Source organism: Panulirus ornatus, chromosome 32, assembly GCF_036320965.1.
Source record: "Panulirus ornatus isolate Po-2019 chromosome 32, ASM3632096v1, whole genome shotgun sequence".
Taxonomy (NCBI): Eukaryota; Metazoa; Arthropoda; class Malacostraca; order Decapoda; family Palinuridae; genus Panulirus; species Panulirus ornatus.
In genome coordinates this window covers 11,888,169-11,913,811 of record NC_092255.1, presented here as the reverse complement: position 1 = coordinate 11,913,811, position 25,643 = coordinate 11,888,169, and the positions used below count along the sequence as shown (strand labels likewise).

Below are 25,643 nucleotides of genomic sequence, written 5' to 3'. Positions count from 1 at the left end.
ACATATTGTCCTCAAACATCTCATTTCCAGCACATACACCCTCCTGCGCACAACTCTATCCATAGCCCACGCCTCGCAACCATTCAACATTGTTGGAACCACTATTCCTTCAAACATACCCATTTTTGCTTTCCGAGATAATGTTCTCGACTTCCACACATTCTTCAAGGCTCCCAGGATTTTCGCCCCCTCCCCCACCCTATGATTCACTTCCGCTTCCATGGTTCCATCCACTGCTAGATCCACTCCCAGATATCTAAAACACTTTACTTCCTCCAGTTTTTCTCATTCAAACTTACCTCCCAATTAACTTGACCCTCAACCCTACTGTACCTAATAACCTTGCTCTTATTCACATTTACTCTTAACTTTCTTCTTTCACACACTTCACCAAACTCAGTCACCAGCTTCTGCAGTTTCTCACATGAATCAGCCACCAGCGCTGTATCATCAGCGAATAACAACTGACTCACTTCCCAAGCTCTCTCATCCACAACAGACTTCATACTTGCCCCTCTTTCCAAAACTCTTGCATTCACCTCCCTAACAACCCCATCCATAAACAAATTAAACAACCATGGAGAATTCACACACCCCTGCCGCAAACCTACATTCACTGAGAACCAATCACTTTCCTCTCCTCCTACACGTATACATGCTTACATCCTCGATAAAAACTGTTCACTGCTTCTAACAACTTTCCTCCCACACCATATATTCTTAATACCTTCCACAGAGCATCTCTATCAACTCTATCATATGCCTTCTCCAGATCCATGAATGCTACATACAAATCCATTTGCTTTTCTAAGTATTTCTCACATACATTCTTCAAAGCAAACACCTGATCCACACATTCTCTACCCCTTCTGAAACCACACTGCTCTTCCTCAATCTGATGCTCTGTACATGCCTTCACCCTCTCAATCAATACCCTCCCATATAATTTACCAGGAATACTCAACAAACTTATACCTCTGTAATTTGAGCACTCACTCTTATCCCCTTTGCCTTTGTACAATGGCACTATGCACGCATTCCGCCAATCCTCAGGCACCTCACCATGAGTCATACATACATTAAATAACCTTACCAACCAGTCAACAATACAGTCACCCCCTTTTTTAATAAATTCCACTGCAATACCATCCAAACCTGCTGCCTTGCCGGCTTTCATCTTCCGCAAAGCTTTTACTACCTCTTCTCTGTTTACCAAATCATTTTCCCTAACCCTCTCACTTTGCACACCACCTCGACCAAAACACCCTATATCTGCCACTCTGTCATCAGACACATTCAACAAACCTTCAAAATACTCACTCCATCTCCTTCTCACATCACCACTACTTGTTATCACCTCCCCATTTAGCCCCCTTCACTGAAGTTCCCATTTGCTCCCTTGTCTTACGCACCCTATTTACCTCCTTCCAGAACATCTTTTTATTCTCCCTAAAATTTACTGATAGTCTCTCACCCCAACTCTCATTTGCCCTTTTTTTCACCTCTTGCACCTTTCTCTTGACCTCCTGTCTCTTTCTTTTATACTTCTCCCACTCAATTGCATTTTTTCCCTGCAAAAATCGTCCAAATGCCTCTCTCTTCTCTTTCACTAATACTCTTACTTCTTCATCCCACCACTCACTACCCTTTCTAAACAGCCCACCTCCCACTCTTCTCATGCCACAAGCATCTTTTGCGCAATCCATCACTGATTCCCTAAATACATCCCATTCCTCCCCCACTCCCCTTACTTCCATTGTTCTCACCTTTTTCCATTCTGTACACAGTCTCTCCTGATACTTCCTCACACAGGTCTCCTTCCCAAGCTCACTTACTCTCACCACCTTCTTCACCCCAACATTCACTCTTCTTTTCTGAAAACCCATACTAATCTTCACCTTAGCCTCCATAAGATATTGATCAGACATCCCTCCAGTTGCACCTCTCAGGACATTGACATCCAAAAGTCTCTCTTTCGCACGCCTGTCAATTAACACGTAATCCAATAACGCTCTCTGGCCATCTCTCCTACTTACATAAGTATACTTATATATATATATATATATATATATATATATATATATATATATATATATATATATATATATATATATATATATATATATATATATGTATATATATATATATATATATATATATATATATATATATATATATATATATATATATATATATATATATATATATATATATATATATATATATATATATATATATATATCTTTTTTCTTTTAAACTATTCGCCATTTCCCGCGTTAGCGAGGTAGCATTAAGAACAGAGGACTGGGCCTTTGAGGGAATACCCTCACCTGGCCCAATTCTCTGTTCCTTCTTTTGGAAAAAAAAAAAAAAAAAAAAGAGAGGGGAGGATTTCCAGTCCCCCCGCTCCCTCCCCTTTTAGTCGCCTTCTACGACACGCAGGGAATACGTGGGAAGTATTCTTAATCCCCTATCCCCAGGGATAATATATATGTATATATATATATATATATATATATATATATATATATATATATATATATATATATATATATATATATATATATATATATATATATATATATATATATATATATATATATATATACAAATGGGGAGGTGATAACAAGTAGGGGTGAAGTGAGAGGGAGATCGAGTGAGTATTTTGAAGGTTTGTTGAGTGTGTTTAAGGATAGAGCGGGAGATATAGGGTGCTTTGGTAGAGGTGGTGTGCGAAGTAAGAGGGTTAGGGAGAATGATTTAGTAAACAGAGAAGAGGTAGCAAAAGCTTTCTGGAAGATGAAAGCCGGCAAGGCGGCGGGTTAGGATGGTATTACAGTGGAATTTATTAAAAAAGGGGGGTAACTGTGTTGGTGACTGGTTGGTGAGGATAGTCAATATATGTATGGTTCATGGTGAAGTGCCTGAAGATTGGGGGAATGCATGCATAATGCCATTGTACAAAGGCAAAGGAGATAAAGGTGAGTGTTCAAATTACAGAGGTATAAGTTTGTTGAGTATTCCTGGGAAATTTTATGGGGGGTATTGATTGACTGGGTGAAGGCATGTGCAGAGCATCAGATTGTGAAAGAGCAGTGTGTTTTCAGAAGTGGTAGAGGACGTGTGGATCAGGTGTTTAATAAGAAGAATGTATGTAAGAAATGCTTAGAAAAGCAAATGGATTTGTATGTAGCATTTATGGATCTGAAGAAGACATATTATAGAGTTAATATAGATGCTCTGTGGAAGGTAAGTTGCTAGAAGCAGTGAAAAGCTATTATCGAGGATGTAAGGCATTTACATGAGTAGGAAGAAAGGAAAGTGATTGGTTCTTAGTAAATGTCGGTTTGCGGCAGGGTGCGTGACGTCTCCATAGTTGTTGAAATTGCTCATGTTGGAATCACGATCCTTCAAACATACCCATTTTTGCTCTCCGAGATAATGTTCTCGCCTTCCACATTCTTCAACGCTCCCAAAACCTTTGCTCCCTCCCCAACCTTGTGACTCACTTCCGCTTCCATGGTTCCATCTGCTGCCAAATCCACTCCCAGATATCTAAAACACTTCACTTTCTCCAGTTTTTCTCCATTCAAACTGTACCTCCCAATTGACTTGTCCTTCAACCCTACCGTACCTAATAACCTTCCTCTTATTCACATTCACTTTCAACTTTCTTTTTTCACTCACTTTACCAACCTCAGTCACCAGCTTCTGCAGTTTCTCACCCGAATCAGACACCAGCACTGTATCATCAGCGAACAACAACTGACTCACTTCCCAAGCTCTCTCATCCACAACAGACTGCATACTTGCCCTCTCTCTAAAACGCTTGCGTTCACCTCCCTAACAAACTCATCCATAACAAATTAATCAACCATGGAGACATTACGCACCCCTGCCGCAAACCGACACCGAGAACCACTCGCTTTCCTCTGTTCCTACTTGTACACATGCCTTAAATCTTCGATAAAAACTTTTCACTGTTTCTAGCAACATGCCTCCCACACCATATACTCATAATACCTTCCATAGAGCATCTCTATCAACTCTATCATATACCTTCTCCAGATTCATGAATGCTACATACAAAGCGTTTGTTTTTCTAAGTATTTCTTGCACATATTCTTCAAAGCAAACACCAGATCTACACAACCTCTACCATTTCTAAAACCACACTGCTCTTTCCCATTCTAATGATCTGTACATGCCTTCACCCTCTCAGTCAATACCCTCCCATGTAATTTCCCAGGAATACTAAAAAAACTTATTCCTCTGTAATTTGTACACTCACTTTTATCCCCTTTGCCTTAATACAATGACACCATTCATGCATTTCGCCAATACTCAGGCACTTCACTATGAGATATACATACACTGAATATCTTCACCAACCAGTCAACAACACAGTCATCCCATTTTTTAATAAATTCCACTGCAATGCCATCCAAAACCGCCCCTTTGCCGGCCTTCATCTTCCGCAAAGTTTTCACTACTTCTGCTCTGTTTACCAAAGCGTTCTCCCTAACTCTCTCACTTCGCACACCACCTCGACCAAAACACCCTATATCTGCCACTCTATCATCTAACACATTCAACAAACCTTCAAAATACTCGCTCCATCTCCTTCTCACATCACCATTACTTGTCATTACCTCCCCATTAGTTTCCTATCCCCTTTGCCTTTGTGCAATGGCACTATGCATGCATTCCGCCAATCCTCAGGCACCTCACCATGAGTCATACATACATTAAATAACCTTACCAACCAGTCAACAACACAGTCACCCCCTTTTTTAATAAATTCCAGTGCAATACCATCAAAATCCGCTGCCTTGCCGGCTTTCATCTTCAGCAAAGATTTTACTACCTCTTCTCTGTTTACCAAATCATTCTCCCTAACTCTCTCACTTCGCACACCACCTCGACCAAAACTCCCTATATTTGTCACTCTATCATCTAACACATTAAATAAACCTTTAAAATACTCACTCCATCTCCTTCTCGCATCACCACTACTTGTTATTACCTCCCAATTAGCCACTTTATTTACCTCCTTCCAATATATCTTTTTATTCTCCCTAAATTTTAATGATACTCTCTCACCCAACTCTTATTTTCCCTCTTTTTCACCTCTTGCACCTTTCTCTTGACTTCCTGCCTCTTTTTTTTATACATCTCCCACTCATTTTCACTATTTCCCTGCAAAACTCGTCCAAATGCTTATCTCTTCTTTTTCAACGTATATATAAATATACATACACAGACATATACATATATACACGTGTATATATTCATACATGCTGCCTTCATCCATTTCCACCGCCACTCCGCCACACACGAAATGGCACCCCCCCCCCCTCGCCCCGCGTGCGCGCGAAGTAACGCTAGGAAAAGACAACAAATGCCACCTTAGCTCACACTCAGTCTCTGGCTGTCATGTGTAATACACCGAAACCACAGTTCCCTTTCCACATCCATTCCCCACAAAGCTTTCCATGTTCTACCCCAGACGTTTCACACGCCCTGGTTCAATGCATTGAGAGCACGTCGATCCCGGTATGTGACATCATTTCAATTCACTCTAGTCGTTGCACGTCTTTCACCCTCCTGCATGTTCAGGCCAGGATCGCTCAAAATCTTTTTCACTACATCCTTCCATCTCCAATTTGGTCTCCCACTTCTCCTCGTTCCCTCCACCTCCGACACATATATCCTCTTTGCCAATCTTTCCTCACTCATTCTCTCCATGTGACCAAACCATTTCAATACCCCCTCTTCTGCTCTCTCTATCACACTCTATTCATTACCACACATCTCTCTTACCCTTTCATTATTTACTCGATCAAACCACCTCACACCACATATTGTCCTCAAACATCTCATTTCCAACACATCCACCCTCCTCCGCGCAATCCTGATGCCTTATAACCATATAACATTGTTGGAACCACTATTCCTTTAAACATACCCATTTTTGCTCTCCGAGATAACGTTCTCGCCTTCCACACATTCTTCAACGCTCCCAGAACCTTCGCCCCCTTCCTCACCCTGTGACTCACTTCCGCTTCCATGATTCCATCCGCTGCTAAATCCTCTCCCACATATCTAAAACACTTCACTTCCTCCAGTTTTTCTCCATTCAAACTTACCTCCCAATTGACTTGTCCATCAACCCTACTGAACCTTGTTCTTATTCACATTCACTCTCAGCTTTCTTCTTCCACACACTTTAACCAAACTCACTCACCAACTTCTGCAAATTCTCAACAGCGCTGTATCATCAGCGAACAACACTGACTCACTTCCCAAGTCCTCTCATCTATAACAGACTACATACTTGCCCGTCTCTCCAAAACTCTTGCATACACCTCCCTAACAACCCCATCCATAAACAAATTAAACAACCTACCGTAAACTGACATTCATTGGGAACCTATCACTTTCCTCTCTTCCTACTCGTACACATGCCTTACATCCTCGATAAAACTTCTCACTGCTTCTAGCAACTTATCTCCCATACCACATACTCTTAATACCTTCCACAGAACATATCTATCAACTGTACCATGCCTTCTCCAGATCCATAAATACTACGTACAAATCCATTTGTTGTTCTAAGTATTTCTCACATACATTCATCAAAGCAAACACCTGATTCACACATCCTCCATCACTTCTGAAACCACACTGCTCTTCCCCAATCTGATGCTGTGTACATGCCTTGACCCTCTCAGTCAATACCCTCCCATATAATTTCCCACGAATACTCAACAAACTTATACCTCTATAATTTGAGCACTCACCTTTATCCCCTTTGCCTCTGTACAATGGCACTATGCATGCATTATGCCAATCCTAAGGCACTTAACCATGAACTATACATACACTGATTATTCTCATAAACCAGTCACCCCCTTTTTTAATAGATTCAAGTGCAATACCATCAAAACCTGCCGCCTTGCCAGCTTTCTTCTTCCGCAAAGCTTTCACTGACTCTTCTCTGTTTACCAAATCATTCTCCCTGACCCTCTCACTTAGGACACCACCTCGACCAAAACACCCTATATCTGCCACTCTATCATCAAACACATTCCGCAAACCTTCAAAATACTCACTCCATCTCCCCTCACTTCATCACTACTTGTTATTACCTTCCTAAATGCCCCTTCACCGATGTTCCTATTTGTTCTCTTGCTCACGCACGTTATTCACCTCCTTCCAAAACATCTTTATGTTCTCTCTAAAACTTATTGATACTCTCTCACCCTAACTCTCATTTGTCCTCTTTTTCACCTCTTGCTACTTTTTCTAGGTCTCTTGCCTCTTTCTTTTACACATCTCCTCGTCATTTGCACTACCTCCTTGCAAGAATCGTCCAATTGCCTCTCTCTTCTCTTTCATTAACAATCTTACGTCTTCATCCCACCACTCACTACACTTTCTAATCTGCCCACCTCCCACCTTTCTCATGCCACAGGCATCTTTTGCATCACTTTTCCCTTTGAATACATCCCATTCCTCCCGACTCCCCTTAGGTCATTTGCTTTCACCTTTTTTCATTCTGCACTCAATCTCTCCTAGTACTTTCTCGCACAAGTCTCCTTTCCAAGCTCACTTAATCTCACCACTCTCTTCACCCCAACATTCTCTCTTCTTTTCTGAAAACCTCTACATATCTTCACCTTTGCCTCCACAAGTTAGTAATGAGACATCTCTCCAGTTGCATCTCTCAGCATATTACCATTGAAAAGTCTCTCATTCATGAGCCTATCAATTAACACGTAATCCAGGAACGCTCTCTGATCGCCTCTCCTACTTACATTCGTATACTTATGTATATCTCTCTTTTTAAACCAGGTCTTCCCAATCACCAGTCCTTTTTCAGCACACAAATTACAAGCTCTTCATTATTTCCATTTATAACACTGAACAATCCATGTACACCAATTATTCCCTCAACTGCCACATTACTCACCTTTAGATCCAAATTCACCCATCATTATAAACCTGTCTTGTGCATCATATATATGAGTGTCTTTTATCAGATTATATTTGATTTTTCGAAGAAAAGTTTTCGAATTTCTTTTTCTGCTTCTTTGGGAGTTTGTTAGAGACTTGCAAGGTCTGTCTTTTTATTTCGATTTGAATCCATCCAATCATCTTCAGGGGTGAGTGGAGAGATCAGTGAGCTGGTGGGAATGATTGTGGGTAGCCGGATGAGGCTGGGTAATGAGCGTGGGTATGTAGTAGTTGTGTGTGCTCACTGGCTGTTGCGTAGCGTGAGAGCATGTAACTGTTTTATCCCGTCTTGGCACATGTTCTGGTTGTTGTTCCTTGATAATCAGTAAATCGTCGTCTTGTGTCTTGTTCACGGCATAGTATCCTTGTAGATTTAACAGTTCCTTAACCTGCGAAGGTTCTGCCATGGTTCTTGGTGACATTTAATTTGATGAGACCTTCTTGTTGGTGTAGTGTAAGTGTTCTTAACTGTGTACGAGTTGTTCTTCTCGCTTAGTTCATGTTGGTAAGGAGCTTACACTGTTCTTGTTGACATCTGAATTCATAGACTACGTTGGATTCTTGAAATGAGTCCCGTTTTCTATATAGCTGGTTGATTATGATTATCTTGCTTGCTCTATTATATTTGTTCACTGACTTTATCTTGTATAGTTGATGTGGTTGAAGTTTTAAGAGACGGTATCTCGTATTACACGTTCATCTCTCTTGTAGGCAAGTGACGTCTAACTGAAGTAATATTTTTTTGCATTTGTGTTGTTAGGAGTTTCTGTGGCTGTCTGTCTATATTGTATGAAGTATTTTATTCGTCTGTCGAAGTCGGAGTTCTTGTGGTCGTTGTTGATACGGATACGTTTGATCCACACAGAAACACAGCCTCTCTCCACGTGTAATATTTAGAATAGCAAGTCTTCTACCATGTGAAGTCTTTATACGGCTTTCCCTCCATGCGTAGAGTTAAGCTTTTCCATGTACAGTGTACAGACCGTCCCTCTCCCGTCTGTAATGGTGAAACCATGTAACGTCTGTATTATATGGACGAGCAGCCTCCCGACATTTGTTGTGTGAAGAGCATCCAGCTTTCTTTTTATTTGCAGTGGGAGAGCCACGTTCGTCGTGTGTGTAATGTTGCGACCATGAACCCTCTCCCTTGCTGGGGAGGGAAAAAAAATTCTTCCACCAAACTACTTTCGTGTAATGTGTCGACTCTTGCTCCCAGGTTTGTTGTGAAGAGGCCAACTCTTAGGTCACGTTTTATTCCCTTAACTCAGGCTGGAACGACGTGTCGTGGCACAACAGCAGCGTGGTGACCCCGCACCTTCAGGAGCTGGTGGATACAGGTGTACTGCTAGAGCAAAACTATGTCCAGCCCATCTGCACTCCGACCCGCTCAGCCCTCCTCACAGGGTATTACCCTTACCACCTTGGACGACAGGTGGGATAACGTACCTTTACTTTTGTCCTCCGTACCTTTATACAGTGGCACTATACATGCATTCCGCCAATCCTCAGGACCTCACCATGATCCATACATACACTGCAAATCCTAACTAACCAATCTGCAACACAGTCACCACCACCTTTTAGATACATTCAGCTTATGTACCATCCACTCCACCCGTCTTCTGCATATCATCTTCCACAATGCTTTTACCACCTTTTTTTGTCTTGAGCTCATTTTCTTACATTCCTCACCTTCCCACAACTGCCTCAGGAGTAGTGCGATTCCTTCCTTAGCTCTTGCCCTCACACCAACCCCTGATTCAACTCTAAAACATTCCCAAGCCTTCCTGCCTTTTACCCTTGCGTTTTGTTTAACTCACAGCTAGAACATCTAGGTTCCTTTCCACTACCATGCTACCTATCTCTCGTTTCTTATCATCTTGACTACATGCACATATATTCAGACACCCAACCCTGCGCCTTCGAGGAGAATAAGCATTCTCCTCTTGGCTCCTGTCCCGTCTCATAGATGTGTGGATGTAACCAAGATGAGAAGAAAGGAGTGATAGGCAGTATGTTTGAGGAAATAACCTGGATATTCTGGCTCTGAGTGAGACAAAGATCAAGGGTAAAGTGGAAGAATGGTTTGGAAATGTCTCAACAGTAAAATCAGGGTTGGTGATAGGGCAAAAATTGGATTGTGAGATGTGGGTGATCATTGGTGATCATACACCTGGCTATGAGAAGAGAGATGGAATGAGTATTTTGAAGGACTGTTGAATGTGTTTGATGACTGGGTCGCAGATGTTGGGTGTTTGGGTCAGGGAGGTATGCGGAGTAAGTCAGGAAGTCAAGGAGAGTGGTTTTGTGGAGACAGAAGAGGTAGTGAAGGCCTTACGTCAGATAAAAAGTGACAAAGCGGCTGGAGTGGAAAGTATAGCAGTTGAATTTCTAAAAGGGAGTGAGTGTTGTTGATTGGTTAGTTTAGATTTTCATCAGAGGTATGTTCGTTGAGTATACCTGGTAAACTGTAGGGGAGAGTGGTGACAGAGAAGGTGAAGGCTTGTAGAAAGCTTCAGACTGGGAAGGAACGATGTGGTTTGAGAAACAGTGAGGATGTGTGTATCAGCCGTTTGTTTTGAAAAATCATATTGGAAAATACTTAGAGAAACCAAGCTATTTGTGTGCGGCTTTCATAGATCTGAAGAAAGCATATGACAGGGTTAAGAGAGATGCCTTGTAGAAGGTCTGAAGACTAAATGGTGTGGGAGAAAAGCTGCTAGCAGCAGTGAGAACTTTTTTTTCCAAGGGTACAAGGCACGTTTACGAGTACGAGGAGAAGAGAGTGATTGGTTGCAAGTGGAGGTTAGTCTGCGGTAGGGGTGTGTGATGTCATTGTGGCTGTTTAATTTTTTTTTCTTATACTGAACGCTCCAGTCACTAACAAAAGTCCACATCAAAGACAGGCCTTAATCGAAATAAAGAGAGAACTGTGAAGCGGAAAAAGAAATATTCAAGGACGTGAAAAATCTGTCTTTTGAAATGTGCCAGGTCATAGTTATTGGGAAACACATGAGAAGGTAGAGAGTTTCAAAACTTCGAAGTGTAGGGGAAGAAGAAGGTATCAAAACGGCCCACCCCTGAGTTGTCGATGGCCACTCAATAATCAAGTGACGCAGCAGCTTGCCGAGTATTGCCGGATCTAGCTGGTGTTTGCACACAAGCAGCCAGTTCTCGAGAGCAAAAACCAAAGTAATGACTATAGAAGAGGGAAAGTGAACCAGTTGGAAGTTAGACTGAGACAGTTAGTAAGTCGGACCGCTTTCGACTCGACTTTAGCAACTGTTCAGAAGTTTCGACATCTAAACAGTACACCCAATTTCCTAGAGGCAGACTTAGCTATTCCTATGATGTGGGGTTTTCAAGAAATAGTGGATGTTACAGTAATGCCAAGTATATTCATTGAGTCAAAAGGTGGAATTACAGAACCGTCAAAGGAGAGGCGAGAGTTATGAGGAGTTTTTGATAGATTTTGTTTACTGAGATATCCTGTCCAAGTTTGACTTTACTGAGGAAACTGTGTCAAGACGAGATGCAGATCGAGTGAGAGAGATGAGGGAGAAGAATTGAAGGATGTGGATGAATGCAGTGTTGATTCGTTAGCGTATGAGTGCATTTAATTATTTGTGGAGAGGAAATCGTTGCAAAAAGAGAGAAAAAGTGTAGGGGACAGGACAGAACCTTGAGGGACACCACTGTTGATGGAGAAAAGGGGGATGGCTAATCCATCAACAACCACAGAGATAAATCGGCCAGAGAGGAAGCTAGATATGAAGGAGCAAAGTGAGGGAGGGAAACCAAAAGAGGGGAGTTTAGAGATGAGATCCCGATGTCACACCCTGTCAAAAGCTTTAGATATATCAAAGATAGCCACACATGGCTTCCCAAAATCTTTCACTGATGATGACTAGACAATAGAAAGATAAGAAAGAATACAAACAATGGATCTCACCTCACGGAAACCATACTAGTGATCAGAAAGAAGACTAATTTTCTAGGTGTTTAAGGATATTGGATTTGAGGATGGATTTAAAGACTTTGGAAATGGTAAATGTTATAGCAATAGGGCAGTAGTTAGAGGGGTTAGAACGGTCACCCTTCTTAGGAATGGGATGTATCAATGCATGTTTCCAAGAAAAAAATGTTTTGGTTTTTAAGCAGAAACGAAATAGACGAGCAAGCACAGGTGCAACTCCAGAGACACACTCTTTAAGTACGCGGAGATGGATGCCGTCAGGACCATAAGCCTTGCCTGTGTCTAGAGTAAGAAGCACTTTTCGCACAGTCCGAAAAGAGATTACGGGAAGAGGCATAGGATTAGTAAGAGGAACATCAAGGGGTGAAGGAATGTTATAGACATCCAAGGTGGAGTTCGAGGAGAAACGAGGAGCAATGAGAGTTACTCTGTCAACGGGAGAGATAGCTACAGCACCGTTAGAACGGAAAGTGAAGGAAAGGTAGAGCGACGGATGTTGTTAAAGATGCCCTTGGCTTAAGACCAAAAAGAACTATCAATGGATGACGAGAAGAGGTTATCGCACTTCCTTTGAATAAAGGAACGCTTTGCCAAACGGATAACGTACTTGTAGTGATTACGGAGACAGAAACATCAATACCTAAGAGTAATCTACCAAAGGAGAGCCAGAAAAGAAGTTACGTAAGTTATTCCAGTCGTCTTTGTTGAGGTTTTAGTATTTACGTTTGGAAGGGGCTGCTGGAGGTGGAGGTGCCGTTAGAATAGCTACATTTATGAGAATGTGATCAGATGAACCAACTGCGGGCGAGATTGTGTATTGACAGCGGGATGGACAAGAGATGAAAAACAAATCCAGAATATTAGGAGAACGGTCATAACGGTCGGGTATATGGGTAGGCTGGGAGATAATGATTAGGCCAAATCACTAAGAATGGAAAACGTGAGGGCTTCAATCCTTCCACTATCCTTATGGGAGGAATTCATCCATTCCCCATGATAAACATTGAAATCCAGAGGTACAGGATCTCGGCTTGCGGGCGAAAGGATGTCACAATCTCACGGCAGGAGTTTAGACAGTCGAAGAGGGATATATATTTTACTGAAGTGGAAAAGTTATATGCGAAACAGAGGAAAAGTGTGGTAGTAGGGAGACCTTGAGCCACATAACATCAAAGTTTGGAGACTCAAGGTGCTTGAGGCGTGCTACGGGTGTGTTTATGTTGGAATTAGCACAAACGCAACCTTTGGATCGGAATCGTGTGTGGATGTTATAGTGAGATATGAAGGAGAGGCTAGTGAGAACATCATTAGATAGCTGCATCTCAGAGAGAGGAAAGATATTAGGAGAGGTACTAGATAGACGGTGTTAAACTGAGAAGAGATTACTAGATAAACCACGAATGTTGTTATCGTGAATAGAAAAAGAGGAAGGTCTCAAAGAGAGAGAGAAAGGTCATGGGAGGGGCGGGTACTACTACTGCCAGAGTCCTCCCTCTCATTGGCAGTAGAGTCAGAAAGAAGCCCGGAGATTCTTAGCACATCATGATGCCGGGACTAGGAGCCATACATTTGACGGACCCTGTCATGATGATACTTATATATGTTTGAGTGGACAAGAATCGGCAAGAGTACTTATGTGAAAAAGCAATAATGATATCAAGAAAGGTTTGATTAGGTGTATGGTGCTTGTAACAAGATGGAAAGACTAGCCCGGTAGTCCCGTTTTGATGAGACAGACACTAAGACCAGCAATCCAAGGAGAGTGCAGGATGGTTCCTAGCACCACTTTAAGCCTCCTCAGTTAGGACGATTGTACCACCTTGGGCGGCTATTTCAACAGCCTACTACCTAATGGGTTGCTTCAAGGGTAGTGTGACTGGATAATCCTTGAGATACTTGGGGTGCTAGGAGGGGCCAATATACTACCACCTGAGTTCTCCCTCTCACTGGCAGCAGAGTTACAATATATGTATATATATATATATATATATATATATATATATATATATATATATATATATATATATATATTTTTTTTTTTTTTTTTTTTCCTTGCTTTGTCGCTGTCTCCCGCGTTTGCGAGGTAGCGCAAGGAAACAGACGAAAGAGATGGCCCAACCCACCCCCATACACATGTATATACATACACGTCCTCACACGCAAATATACATACCTACACAGCTTTCCATGCTTTACCCCAGACGCTCCATATGCCCTGATTCAATCCACTGACAGCACGTCAACCCCGGTATACCACATCGATCCAATTCACTCTATTCCTTGCCCTCCTTTCACCCTCCTGCATGTTCAGGCCCCGATCACACAAAATCTTTTTCACTCCATCTTTCCACCTCCAATTTGGTCTCCCACTTCTCCTCGTTCCCTCCACCTCCGACACATATATCCTCTTGGTCAATCTTTCCTCACTCATTCTCTCCATGTGCCCAAACCATTTCAAAACACCCTCTTCTGCTCTCTCAACCACGCTCTTTTTATTTCCACACATCTCTCTTATCCTTACGTTACTTATTCGATCAAACCACCTCACACCACACATTGTCCTCAAACATCTCATTTCCAGCACATCCATCCTCCTGTGCACAACTCTATCCATAGCCCACGCCTCGCAACCATACAACATTGCTGGAACCACTATTCCTTCAAACATACCCATTTTTGCTTTCCGAGATAATGTTCTCGACTTCCAAACATTCTTCAAGGCTCCCAGGATTTTCGCCCCCTCCCCCACCCTATGATCCACTTCCGCTTCCATGGTTCCATCCGCTGCCAGATCCACTCCCAGATATCTAAAACACTTTACTTCCTCCAGTTTTGCTCCATTCAAACTTACCTCCCAATTGACTTGACCCTCAACCCTACTGTACCTAATAACCTTGCTCTTATTCACATTTACTCTTAACTTTCTTCTTTCACACACTTTACCAAACTCAGTCACCAGCTTCTGCAGTTTCTCACATGAATCAGCCACCAGCGCTGTATCATCAGCGAACAACAACTGACTCACTTCCCAAGCTCTCTCATCCACAACAGACTTCATACTTGCCCCTCTTTCCAAAACTCTTGCATTTACCTCCCTAACAACCCCATCCATAAACAAATTAAACAACCATGGAGACATCACACACCCCTGCCGCAAACCTACATTCACTGAGAACCAATCACTTTCCTCTCTTCCTACACGTACACATGCCTTACATCCTCGATAAAAACTTTTCACTGCTTCTAACAACTTGCCTCCCACACCATATATTCTTAATACCTTCCACAGAGCATCTCTATCAACTCTATCATATGCCTTCTCCAGATCCATAAATGCTACAAACAAATCCATTTGCTTTTCTAAGTATTTCTCACATACATTCTTCAAAGCAAACACCTGATCCACACATCCTCTACCACTTCTGAAACCACCCTGCTCTTCCCCAATCTGATGCTCTGTACATGCCTTCACCCTCTCAATCAATACCCTCCCATATAATTTACCAGGAATACTCAACAAACTTATACCTCTGTAATTTGAGCACTCACTCTTATCCCCTTTGCCTTTGTACAATGGCACTATGCACGCATTCCGCCAATCCTCAGGCACCTCACCATGAGTCATACAAACATTAAATAACCTTACCAACCAATCAATAATACAGTCACCCCCCTTTTTAATAAATTCCACTGCAATACCATCCAAACCTGCTGCCTTGCCGGCTTTCATCTTCCGCAAAGCTTTTACTACCTCTTCTCTGTTTACCAAATCATTTTCCCTAACCCTCTTACTTTGCACACCACCTCGACCAAAACACCCTATATCTGCCACTCTATCATCAAACACATTCAACAAACCTTCAAAATACTCACTCCATCTCCTTCTCACATAACCACTACTTGTTATCACCTCCCCATTTGCGCCCTTCACTGAAGTTCCCATTTGCTCCCTTGTCTTACGCACTTTATTTACCTCCTTCCAGAACATCTTTTTATTCTCCCTAAAATTTAATGATACTCTCTCACCCCAACTCTCATTTGCCCTCTTTTTCACCTCTTGCACCTTTCTCTTGACCTCCTGTCTCTTTCTTTTATACATCTCCCACTCAACTGCATTTTTTCCCGGCAAAAATCGTCCAAATGCCTCTCTCCTCTCTTTCACTAATAATCTTACTTCTTCATCCCACCACTCATACCCTTTCTAATCAACCCACCTCCCACTCTTCTCATGCCACAAGCATCTTTTGCGCAATCCATCACTGATTCCCTAAATACATCCCATTCCTCCCCCACTCCCCTTACTTCCATTGTTCTAACCTTTTTCCATATATATATATATATATATATATATATATATATATATATATATATATATATATATATATATATATATATATATATATATATATTATCCCTGGGGATAGGGGAGAAAGAATACTTCCCACGTATTCCCTGCGTGTCGTAGAAGGCGACAAAAATGGGAAGAAGCGGGTGGCTGCAAATTCTCCCCTCTCGTGTTTTTTTTTTTTTTTTATTTTTCCCAACGAAGGAACACAGAAGGGAGCCAGGTGAGGATATTCCCTTAAAGGCCCAGTCCTCTGTTCTTAACGCTACCTTGCTAACGCGACAAAGCAAAATGAATATATATATATATATATATATATATATATATATATATATATATATATATATATATATATATATATATATATATATATATGGAAGCCGGCGGGGCATCGGATTTGGATGGTATTAAAGAGGGGGGTGACTGTGTTGTTGACTGGTTGGTGAGATTATTTGGTGTATGTATGACTCATGGTGAGGTGCCTGAGGATTTTCGGAGTGCTTGCATGGTGCCATTGTGCAAAGGCAAAGGGGATGAGAGTGAGTGTTCAAATTGCAGAGGTATGGGTTTGTTGAGTGTTCCTGGGAAGTTGTATGGGAGGATGTTGATTGAGAGGGTGAAGGCATGTGCAGAGCGTCGGATTGGGGAAGAGCAGTGTGGTTTCAGAAGTGGTACAGGATGTGTGGATCAGGTGTTTGCTTTGAGGAGTGTGTGCAAAAGAAGTGCTTGGAGGGGCAAATGGATTTGTATGTAGCATTTATGTAGCTGGAGAGGGCGTATGATGGAGTTGATGGAGATGCTCGGTGGAGAGTATTGGGAATGTATGGTGTGGAAGGCAAGTTGTTGGAGGCAGTGAAAAGTTTTTATCGAGGATGTAAGGCATGTGTACGTGTAGGAAGAGAGGAAAGTGATTGGTTCTCAGTGAATATTGGTTTGCAGCAGGGGTACGTAATGTCTCCATGGTTGTTTAATTTGTTTATGGATGGGGTTGTTAGGGAGGTGAATGCAAGAGTTTTGGAAAGAGGGGCAAGTATGCAGTCTGTTGTGGATAAGAGAGCTTGGGAAGTGAGTCAGTTGTTCGCTGATGATACAGCGCTGGTGGCTGATTCGGGTGAGAAACTGCAGAAGTTGGTGACTGAGTTTGGTAAAGTGTGTGAAAGAAGAAAGTTGAGAGTAAATTTGAATAAGAGTAATGTTATTAGGTACAGTAAGGTTGAGGGACAAGTCAGTTGGGAGGTAAGTTTGAATGGAGAATAACTGGAGGAAGTGAAGTGTTCTAGATATCTGGGAGCGGATTTGGCAGCGGATGGAACCATGGAAGCGGAAGTGAATCATAGAGTGGGTGAGGGAGCGAAAGTTCTGCGAGCGTTGAAGAATGTATGGAAATCGAGAACGTTATCTTAGAAAAGCAAAAATGGGTATGTTTGAAGGAATAGTGGTTCCAACAATGTTAAATGGTTGCGAGGCGTGGGCTATAGATAGAGTTGTGCGGAGGAGGGTGGATGTGCTGGGGATGAGATGTTTGAAGATCGAGTAAGAAACGAAAGGGTAAGAGAGATGTGTGGTAATAAAAATTATGTGGTTGAGAGAACAGAAGGTGTTTTGAAATGGTTTGGGCACATGGAGAGAATGAGTGAGGAAAGATTGACCAAGAGGATATATGTGTCGGAGGTGTTGGGAACGAGGAGAAGAGGGAGACCAAATTGGAGGTGGAAAGATGGAGTGAAAAAGATTTTGTGTGATCGGGGCCTGAACATGCAGGAGGGTGTAAGGAGGGCAAGGAATAGAGTGAATTGGAGCGATGTGGTATACAGGGGTTGACGTGCTGTCAGTGGAGTGAATCAAGGCATGTGAGGCGTCTGGGGTGGACCATGGAAAGCTGTGTAGGTATGTATACACGTGTGTGGACATGTGTATGTACATGTGTATGGGGGGGGGGTTGGGCCATTTCTTTCGTCTGTTTCCTTGCGCTACCTCGCAGACGCGGGAGACAGCGACAAAGTATAAAAAAAAAAAAAAAAAAAAAAAAATATATATATATATATATATATATATATATATATATATATATATATATATATATATATATATATATATATATATTCATTATCCCTGGGGATAGGGGAGAAAGAATACTTCCCACGTATTTCCTGCGTGTCGTAGAAGGCGACTAAAAGGGAAGGGAGCGGGAGGCTGGAAATCCTCCCCTCTCATTTGTTTTTATCCCAAAAGGGGAAACATTGAGCGGGGCCAGGTGAGGATATTCCCTCAAAGGCCCAGTCCCCTGTTCTTAACGCTACCTCGCGAATAAGGGAAATGGCGAATAGTATGAAAGAAAGAATATATTCATATATTGGAAAGGATCACAATTTTGCGCGTGATCAAGATATTCCTATGAGTCCACGGGGAAAATGAAACACGAAAAGTTCCCAAGTGCACTTTCGTGTAATAATCACATCATCAGGGGAGACACAAGAGAGAGATATAACAGTCAGTTGATATACATCGAAGAGACAAAGCTAGGACGCCATTTGGTAAACATGTGGCTGTCCAAAACATACAACGAGCGTTCATAAACTTATCATTTTACAAATCTTATCAACAATAAAGTTATCTAATTTGTACAGACCATCACTAATATTATTATAATTCTTTGTGTATTTAATAATTAGAAGATTCAATGATATTTCTCTTGGTAATAGAGTTAGAATTAACAACTGAGATGGCGTTAATCCAGTCAATACAATGATCATAGTTTTTAACATGATTAAACAAGGCATTTGATTCTTGTCCCGTTCTTATACTATATTTATGTTGCTTAAGTCTTACAGAAAGATCCTTACCAGTCTGACCAACATAAAATTTATCACAATTTCCACAAGGAACTTTATAGATGCAACCAAGAGAATTTTCTGGTGAATTCCTGATTAAGATATTCTTTATAGTATTATTGTTGCTAAAGGCAATACCGACACACTGGAAGAACCGGATGTTGACCTATTGCTATGATGAATTAAGGAAAGAACGCAACAGGCTACAATTGTCACTAAATCGTAAGTTGGACCATCTTATTAAAAACAGCGACTGGACCAAGAACACAAACCCATCTTTTGTGGTAAACCTGTCTAATAAACAACTAGATAAAGATTCCTTGTGTGCATTAGGCTATGGTTTAAGTTTTGTGTGCTCTAACAGAGAAACCAGCTGTACTGATGTCACAAAGTCTTTTTGTAATTTAGAAAATTACAGTAATTTAAGTAATGATGATACTAATATTTGCAAGTGTTTAGTGTATGCCAGTTTGTCAAAACCAGTGGAAGCTAATTGCCCTAAAAGATGCATAAGAGCTATTAACACCTTAAAAAAAGACAAGGATATACATATTACTAAAGCAGATAAGGCTAACACTGTTGTGATTTTAGACAAAAGTAACCATTTATCTAAAATGAATGATCTTCTAAATGATAACACAACATATTCTAAACTTAGTAAAAATCCCTTAGAAGCAGTTAATTCTCACTTCAATAAAGAAATGAAGTTGTTGTTGAAAGGTAACATTTCTCTTATCAAAAATTTGTCATCTTTGTCTCCTTCATTGCCATATATGTATGGACTTATCAAAACACATAAACAAAATTTTCCAGCAAGACCTATAGTGAGTACAGTAGGCTCCATCACATATAAATTATCAAAATGGTTAGTTTCCTTATTAAGCCCTTTAGTGGGTAAGGTATCAAATTCTAATATCATGAACAATGTTGATTTAGTCAACAAGCTAAACAATATCAACATTAATTTTGATTTCAAACTAGTTAGCTTTGATGTTTCCTCACTTTTCACTAAAGTTCCAGTTGATGACCTTTTAGAATATCTATCTGATGTCTTGGATGATATTCATTTACCTGTTTCAAAGTCTAATTTCATTGAACTGATACAATTGTGTGTAAAAGACTGTGTATTTCAATTTAATGGAGATTATTATGCTCAAAAATTTGGTATGGCAATGGGTAACCCTCTTTCACCTGTACTAAGTAATCTTTGTATGGAATTTTTTGAAACAAAATTTACTAAAGGATATCTTACCTTCTAATGCAATATGGTTTAGGTATGTAGATGATGTTCTTTGTGTTTGGCCAACAGATGAAAATTTACAAATATTTCTCCCCTTACTTAACAATTTAGTACCTTCCATCAAATTTACTGTGGAAAATGAAAATAATGGTATGTTACCATTTTTAGATTGCATGATTCATAGACAAGGAAACAAGTTTAAGTTTAGCATATACAGAAAACCCACCAATGTATGCTCATATATCCATTATTACTCATCTCAACATGACAGAGTTAAATTATCATCATTTCAATCTATGTTCCTAAGGGCATTACGTATTTGCAGTCCAGAGTTTATTGATGATGAGTTTGAGAAGATATATTCTATTGGATCTAAGTTAAAGTACCCTAGATCTTTCATTGATAAATCCCTTAAGTTAGCAAAGAAATCATTTTATAGAGTTGAGTCCAATCCTCCAATTGACACCAAGAATCTTTTAGTCCTCCCTTTTAATAATAATTTCACTTTGCTTCCCATGTTGCTTAAATCCTTTAATGTAAATGTTACCTTTAGCAACAATAATACTATAAAGAATATCTTAATCAGGAATTCACCAGAAAATTCTCTTGGTTGCATCTATAAAGTTCCTTGTGGAAACTGTGATAAATTTTATGTTGGTCAGACTGGTAAGGATCTTTCTGTAAGACTTAAGCAACATAAATATAGTATAAGAACGGGATAAGAATCAAATGCCTTGTTTAATCATGTTAAAAACTATGATCATTGTATTGACTGGAGTAACGCCATCTCAGTTGTTAATTCTAACTCTATTACCAAGAGAAATATCATTGAATCTTCTATTATTAAATACACAAAGAATTATAATAATATTAGTGATGGTCTGTACAAATTAGATAACTTTATTGTTGATAAGATTTGCAAAAACTATGATCATTGTATTGACTGGAGTAACGCCATCTCAGTTGTTAATTCTAACTCTATTACCAAGAGAAATATCATTGAATCTTCTATTATTAAATACACAAAGAATTATAATAATATTAGTGATGGTCTGTACAAATTAGATAACTTTATTGTTGATAAGATTTATGAACGCTCGTTGTATGTTTTGGACAGCCACATGTTTACCAAATGGCGCCCTAGCTTTGTCTCTTCGATGCATATCAACTGACTGTTATAATCCTCTCTTGTGTCTCCCCTGATGATGTGATTATTACACGAAAGTGCACTTGGGAACTTTTCGTGTTTGACTTTAACCGTGGATTCATAGGAATATATATATATATATATATATATATTTTTCTTTCTTTCAAACTATTCGCCATTTCCCGCATTAGCGAGGTAGCGTTAAGAACAGAGGACTGAGCCTTTGAGGGACTACCCTCACCTGGCCCAATTCTCTGTTCCTTCTTTTGGAAAATTAAAAAAAAAAAAAAAAAAAAAAAAAAAAAAAAAAAAAAAACGAGAGGGGAGGATTTCCAGCCCCCCGCTCCCTCCCCTTTTAGTCGCCTTCTACGACACGCAGGGAATACGTGGGAAGTATTCTTGCTCCCCTATCCCCAGGGATATATATATATATATATATATATATATATATATATATATATATATATATATATATATATATATATATATATATATATATATATATATATATAATCCATGCATTCCTCGCGTGTCGTAGAAAGCGACTAGAGGGGACAGGAGCGGGGGGCCAGAAATCCTCCCCTCCTTGTACTTTTTTAACTTTCTAAAATGGGAAACAGAAGAAGGAGTCACGCGGGGGGTGCTCGTCCTCCTCGAAGGCTCAGATTGGGGTGCCTAAAAGTGTGTGGATGTAACCAAGATGTGAAAAAGGGAGAGATAGGTAGTATGTTTGAGGAAAGGAACCTGGATGTTTTGGCTCTGAGTGAAACGAAGCTCAAGGGTAAAGGGGAAGAGTGGTTTGGGAAGGTCTTGGGAGTAAAGTCAGGGGTTAGTGAGAAGACAAGAGCAAGGGAAGGAGTAGCAATACTCCTGAAACAGGAGTTGTGGGAGTATGTGATAGAATGTAAGAAAGTAAATTCTCGATTTATATGGGTAAAACTGAAAGTTGATGGAGAGAGATGGGTGATGATTATTGGTGCATATGCACCGGGGCATGAGAAGAAAGATCATGAGAGGCAAGTGTTTTGGGAGCAGCTGAATGAGTGTGTTAGTGGTTTTGATGCACGAGACCGGGTTATAGTGATGGGTGATTTGAATGCAAAGTTGAGTAATGTGGCAGTTGAGGGAATAATTGGTATACATGGGGTGTTCAGTGTTGTAAATGGAAATGGTGAAGAGCTTGTAGATTTATGTGCTGAAAAAGGACTGATGATTGGGAATACCTGGTTTAAGAAGCGAGATATACATAAGTATACTTATGTAAGTAGGAGAGATGGCCAGAGAGCGTTATTGACAGGCGCGCGAAAGAGAGACTTTTGGATGCTAATGTGCTGAGAGGTGCAACTGGAGGGATGTCTGATCATTATCTTGTGGAGGCTAAGGTGAAGATTTGTATGGGTTTTCAGAAAAGAAGAGTGAATGTTGGGGTGAAGAGGGTGGTGAGAGTAAGTGAGCTTGGGAAGGAGACTTGTGTGAGGAAGTACCAGGAGAGACTGAGTACAGAATTGAAAAAGGTGAGAACAATGGAAGTAAGGGGAGTGGGGGAGGAATGGGATGTATTTAGGGAATCAGTGATGGATTGCGCAAAAGATGCTTGTGGCATGAGAAGAGTGGGAGATGGGTTGATTAGAAAGGGTAGTGAGTGGTGGGATGAAGAAGTAAGAGTATTAGTGAAAGAGAAGAGAGAGGCATTTGGACGATTTTTGCAGGGATAAAAATGCAATTGAGTGGGAGATGTATAAAAGAAAGAGACAGGAGGTCAAGAAAAAGGTGCAAGAGGTGAAAAAGAGGGCAAATGAGAGTTGGGGTGAGAGAGTATCATTAAATTTTAGGGAGAATAAAAAGATGTTCTGGAAGGAGGTAAATAAAGTGCGTAAGACAAGGGAGCAAATGGGAACTTCAGTGAAGGGCGCAAATGGGGAGGTGATAACAAGTAGTGGTGATGTGAGAAGGGGATGGAGTGAGTATTTTGAAGGTTTGTTGAATGTGTTTGATGATAGAGTGGCAGATATAGGGTGTTTTGGTCGAGGTGGTGTGCAAAGTGAGAGGGTTAGGGAAAATGATTTGGTAAACAGAGAAGAGGTAGTAAAAGCTTTGCGGAAGATGAATGCCGGCAAGGCAGCAGGTTTGGATGGTATTGCAGTGGAATTTATTAAAAAAGGGGGTGACTGTATTGTTGACTGGTTGGTAAGGTTATTTAATGTATGTATGACTCATGGTGAGGTGCCTGAGGATTGGCGGAATGCGTGCATAGTGCCATTGTACAAAGGCAAAGGGGATAAGAGTGAGTGCTCAAATTACAGAGGTATAAGTTTGTTGAGTATTCCTGGTAAATTATATGGGAGGGTATTGATTGAGAGGGTGATGGCATGTACAGAGCATCAGATTGGGGAAGAGCAGTGTGGTTTCAGAAGTGGTAGAGGATGTGTGGATCAGGTGTTTGCTTTGAAGAATGTATGTGAGAAATACTTAGAAAAGCAAATGGATTTGTATGTAGCATTTATGGATCTGGAGAAGGCATATGATAGAGTTGATAGAGATGCTCTGTGGAAGGTATTAAGAATATATGATGTGGGAGGCAAGTTGTTAGAAGCAGTGAAAAGTTTTTATCTAGGATGTAAGGCATGTGCACGTGTAGGAAGAGAGGAAAGTGATTGGTTCTCAGTGAATGTAGGTTTGCGGCAGGGGTGTGTGATGTCTCCATGGTTGTTTAATTTGTTTATGGATGGGGTTGTTAGGGAGGTGAATGCAAGAGTTTTGGAAAGAGGGGCAAGTATGAAGTCTGTTGTGGATGAGAGAGCTTGGGAAGTGAGTCAGTTGTTGTTCGCTGATGATACAGCGCTGGTGGCTGATTCATGTGAGAAACTGCAGAAGCTGGTGACTGAGTTTGGTAAAGTGTGTGAAAGAAGAAAGTTAAGAGTAAATGTGAATAAGAGCAAGGTTATTAGGTACAGTAGGGTTGAGGGTCAAGTCAATTGGGAGGTGAGTTTGAATGGAGAAAAACTGGAGGAAGTAAAGTGTTTTAGATATCTGGGAGTGGATCTGGCAGCGGATGGAACCAAGGAAGCGGAAGTGGATCATAGGATGGGGGAGGGGGCGAAAATTCTGGGAGCCTTGAAGAATGTGTGGAAGTCGAGAACATTATCTCGGAAAGCAAAAATGGGTATGTTTGAAGGAATAGTGGTTCCAACAATGTTGTATGGTTGCGAGGCGTGGGCTATGGATAGATTGGTGCGCAGGAGGATGGATGTGCTGGAAATGAGATGTTTGAGGACAATGTGTGGTGTGAGGTGGTTTGATCGAGTAAGTAATGTAAGGGTAAGAGAGATGTGTGGAAATAAAAAGAGCGTGGTTGAGAGAGCAGAAGAGGGTGTTTTGAAATGGTTTGGGCACATGGAGAGAATGAGTGAGGAAAGATTGACCAAGAGGATATATGTGTCGGAGGTGGAGGGAACGAGGAGAGGAGGGAGACCAAATTGGAAGTGGAAAGATGGAGTGAAAAAGATTTTGTGTGATCGGGGCCTGAACATGCAGGAGGGTGAAAGGAGGGCATGGAATAGAGTGAATTGGAGCGATGTGGTATACCGGGGTTGACGTGCTGTCAGTGGATTGAATCAGGGCATGTGAAGCGTCTGGGGTAAACCATGGAAAGCTGTGTAGGTATGTATATTTGCGTGTGTGGACGTATGTATATACACGTGTATGGGGGGTGGGTTGGGCCATTTCTTTCGTCTGTTTCCTTGCGCTACCTCGCAAACGCGGGAGACAGCGACAAAGCAAAAAAAAAAAAAAAAAAAATATATATATATATATATATATATATATATATATATATATATATATATATATATATGAAGGTTTGTTGAATGTGTTTGATGATAGAGTGGCAGATGTGGGGTGTCTTGGTCGAGGTGGTGTGCAAAGTGAGAGGGTTAGGGAAAATGATTTGGTAAATCGAGAAGAGGTAGTAAAAGCTTTACGGAAGATGCAAGCCGGCAAAGCAGCAGGTTTGGATGGTATTGCAGTGGAATTTATTAAAAAAGGGGGTGATTGTATTATTGACTGGTTGGTAAGGTTATTTAATG

The 25,643-nt window shown here is 40.8% G+C and overlaps 1 protein-coding gene across 2 annotated transcripts in view; it reads left to right on the top strand.

Annotated features, from left to right (window-relative positions):
- Positions 1 to 25,643, top strand: part of LOC139759047 (arylsulfatase B-like) — a 143,887-nt gene that overhangs the window by 16,318 nt on the left and 101,926 nt on the right. For both annotated transcript variants that reach the window (XM_071680953.1, XM_071680954.1), the window contains exon 3: positions 9,288 to 9,451. In XM_071680953.1, coding sequence (XP_071537054.1) covers positions 9,288 to 9,451 — 164 coding nt within the window. The remainder of the gene's footprint in view (positions 1 to 9,287; positions 9,452 to 25,643) is intronic.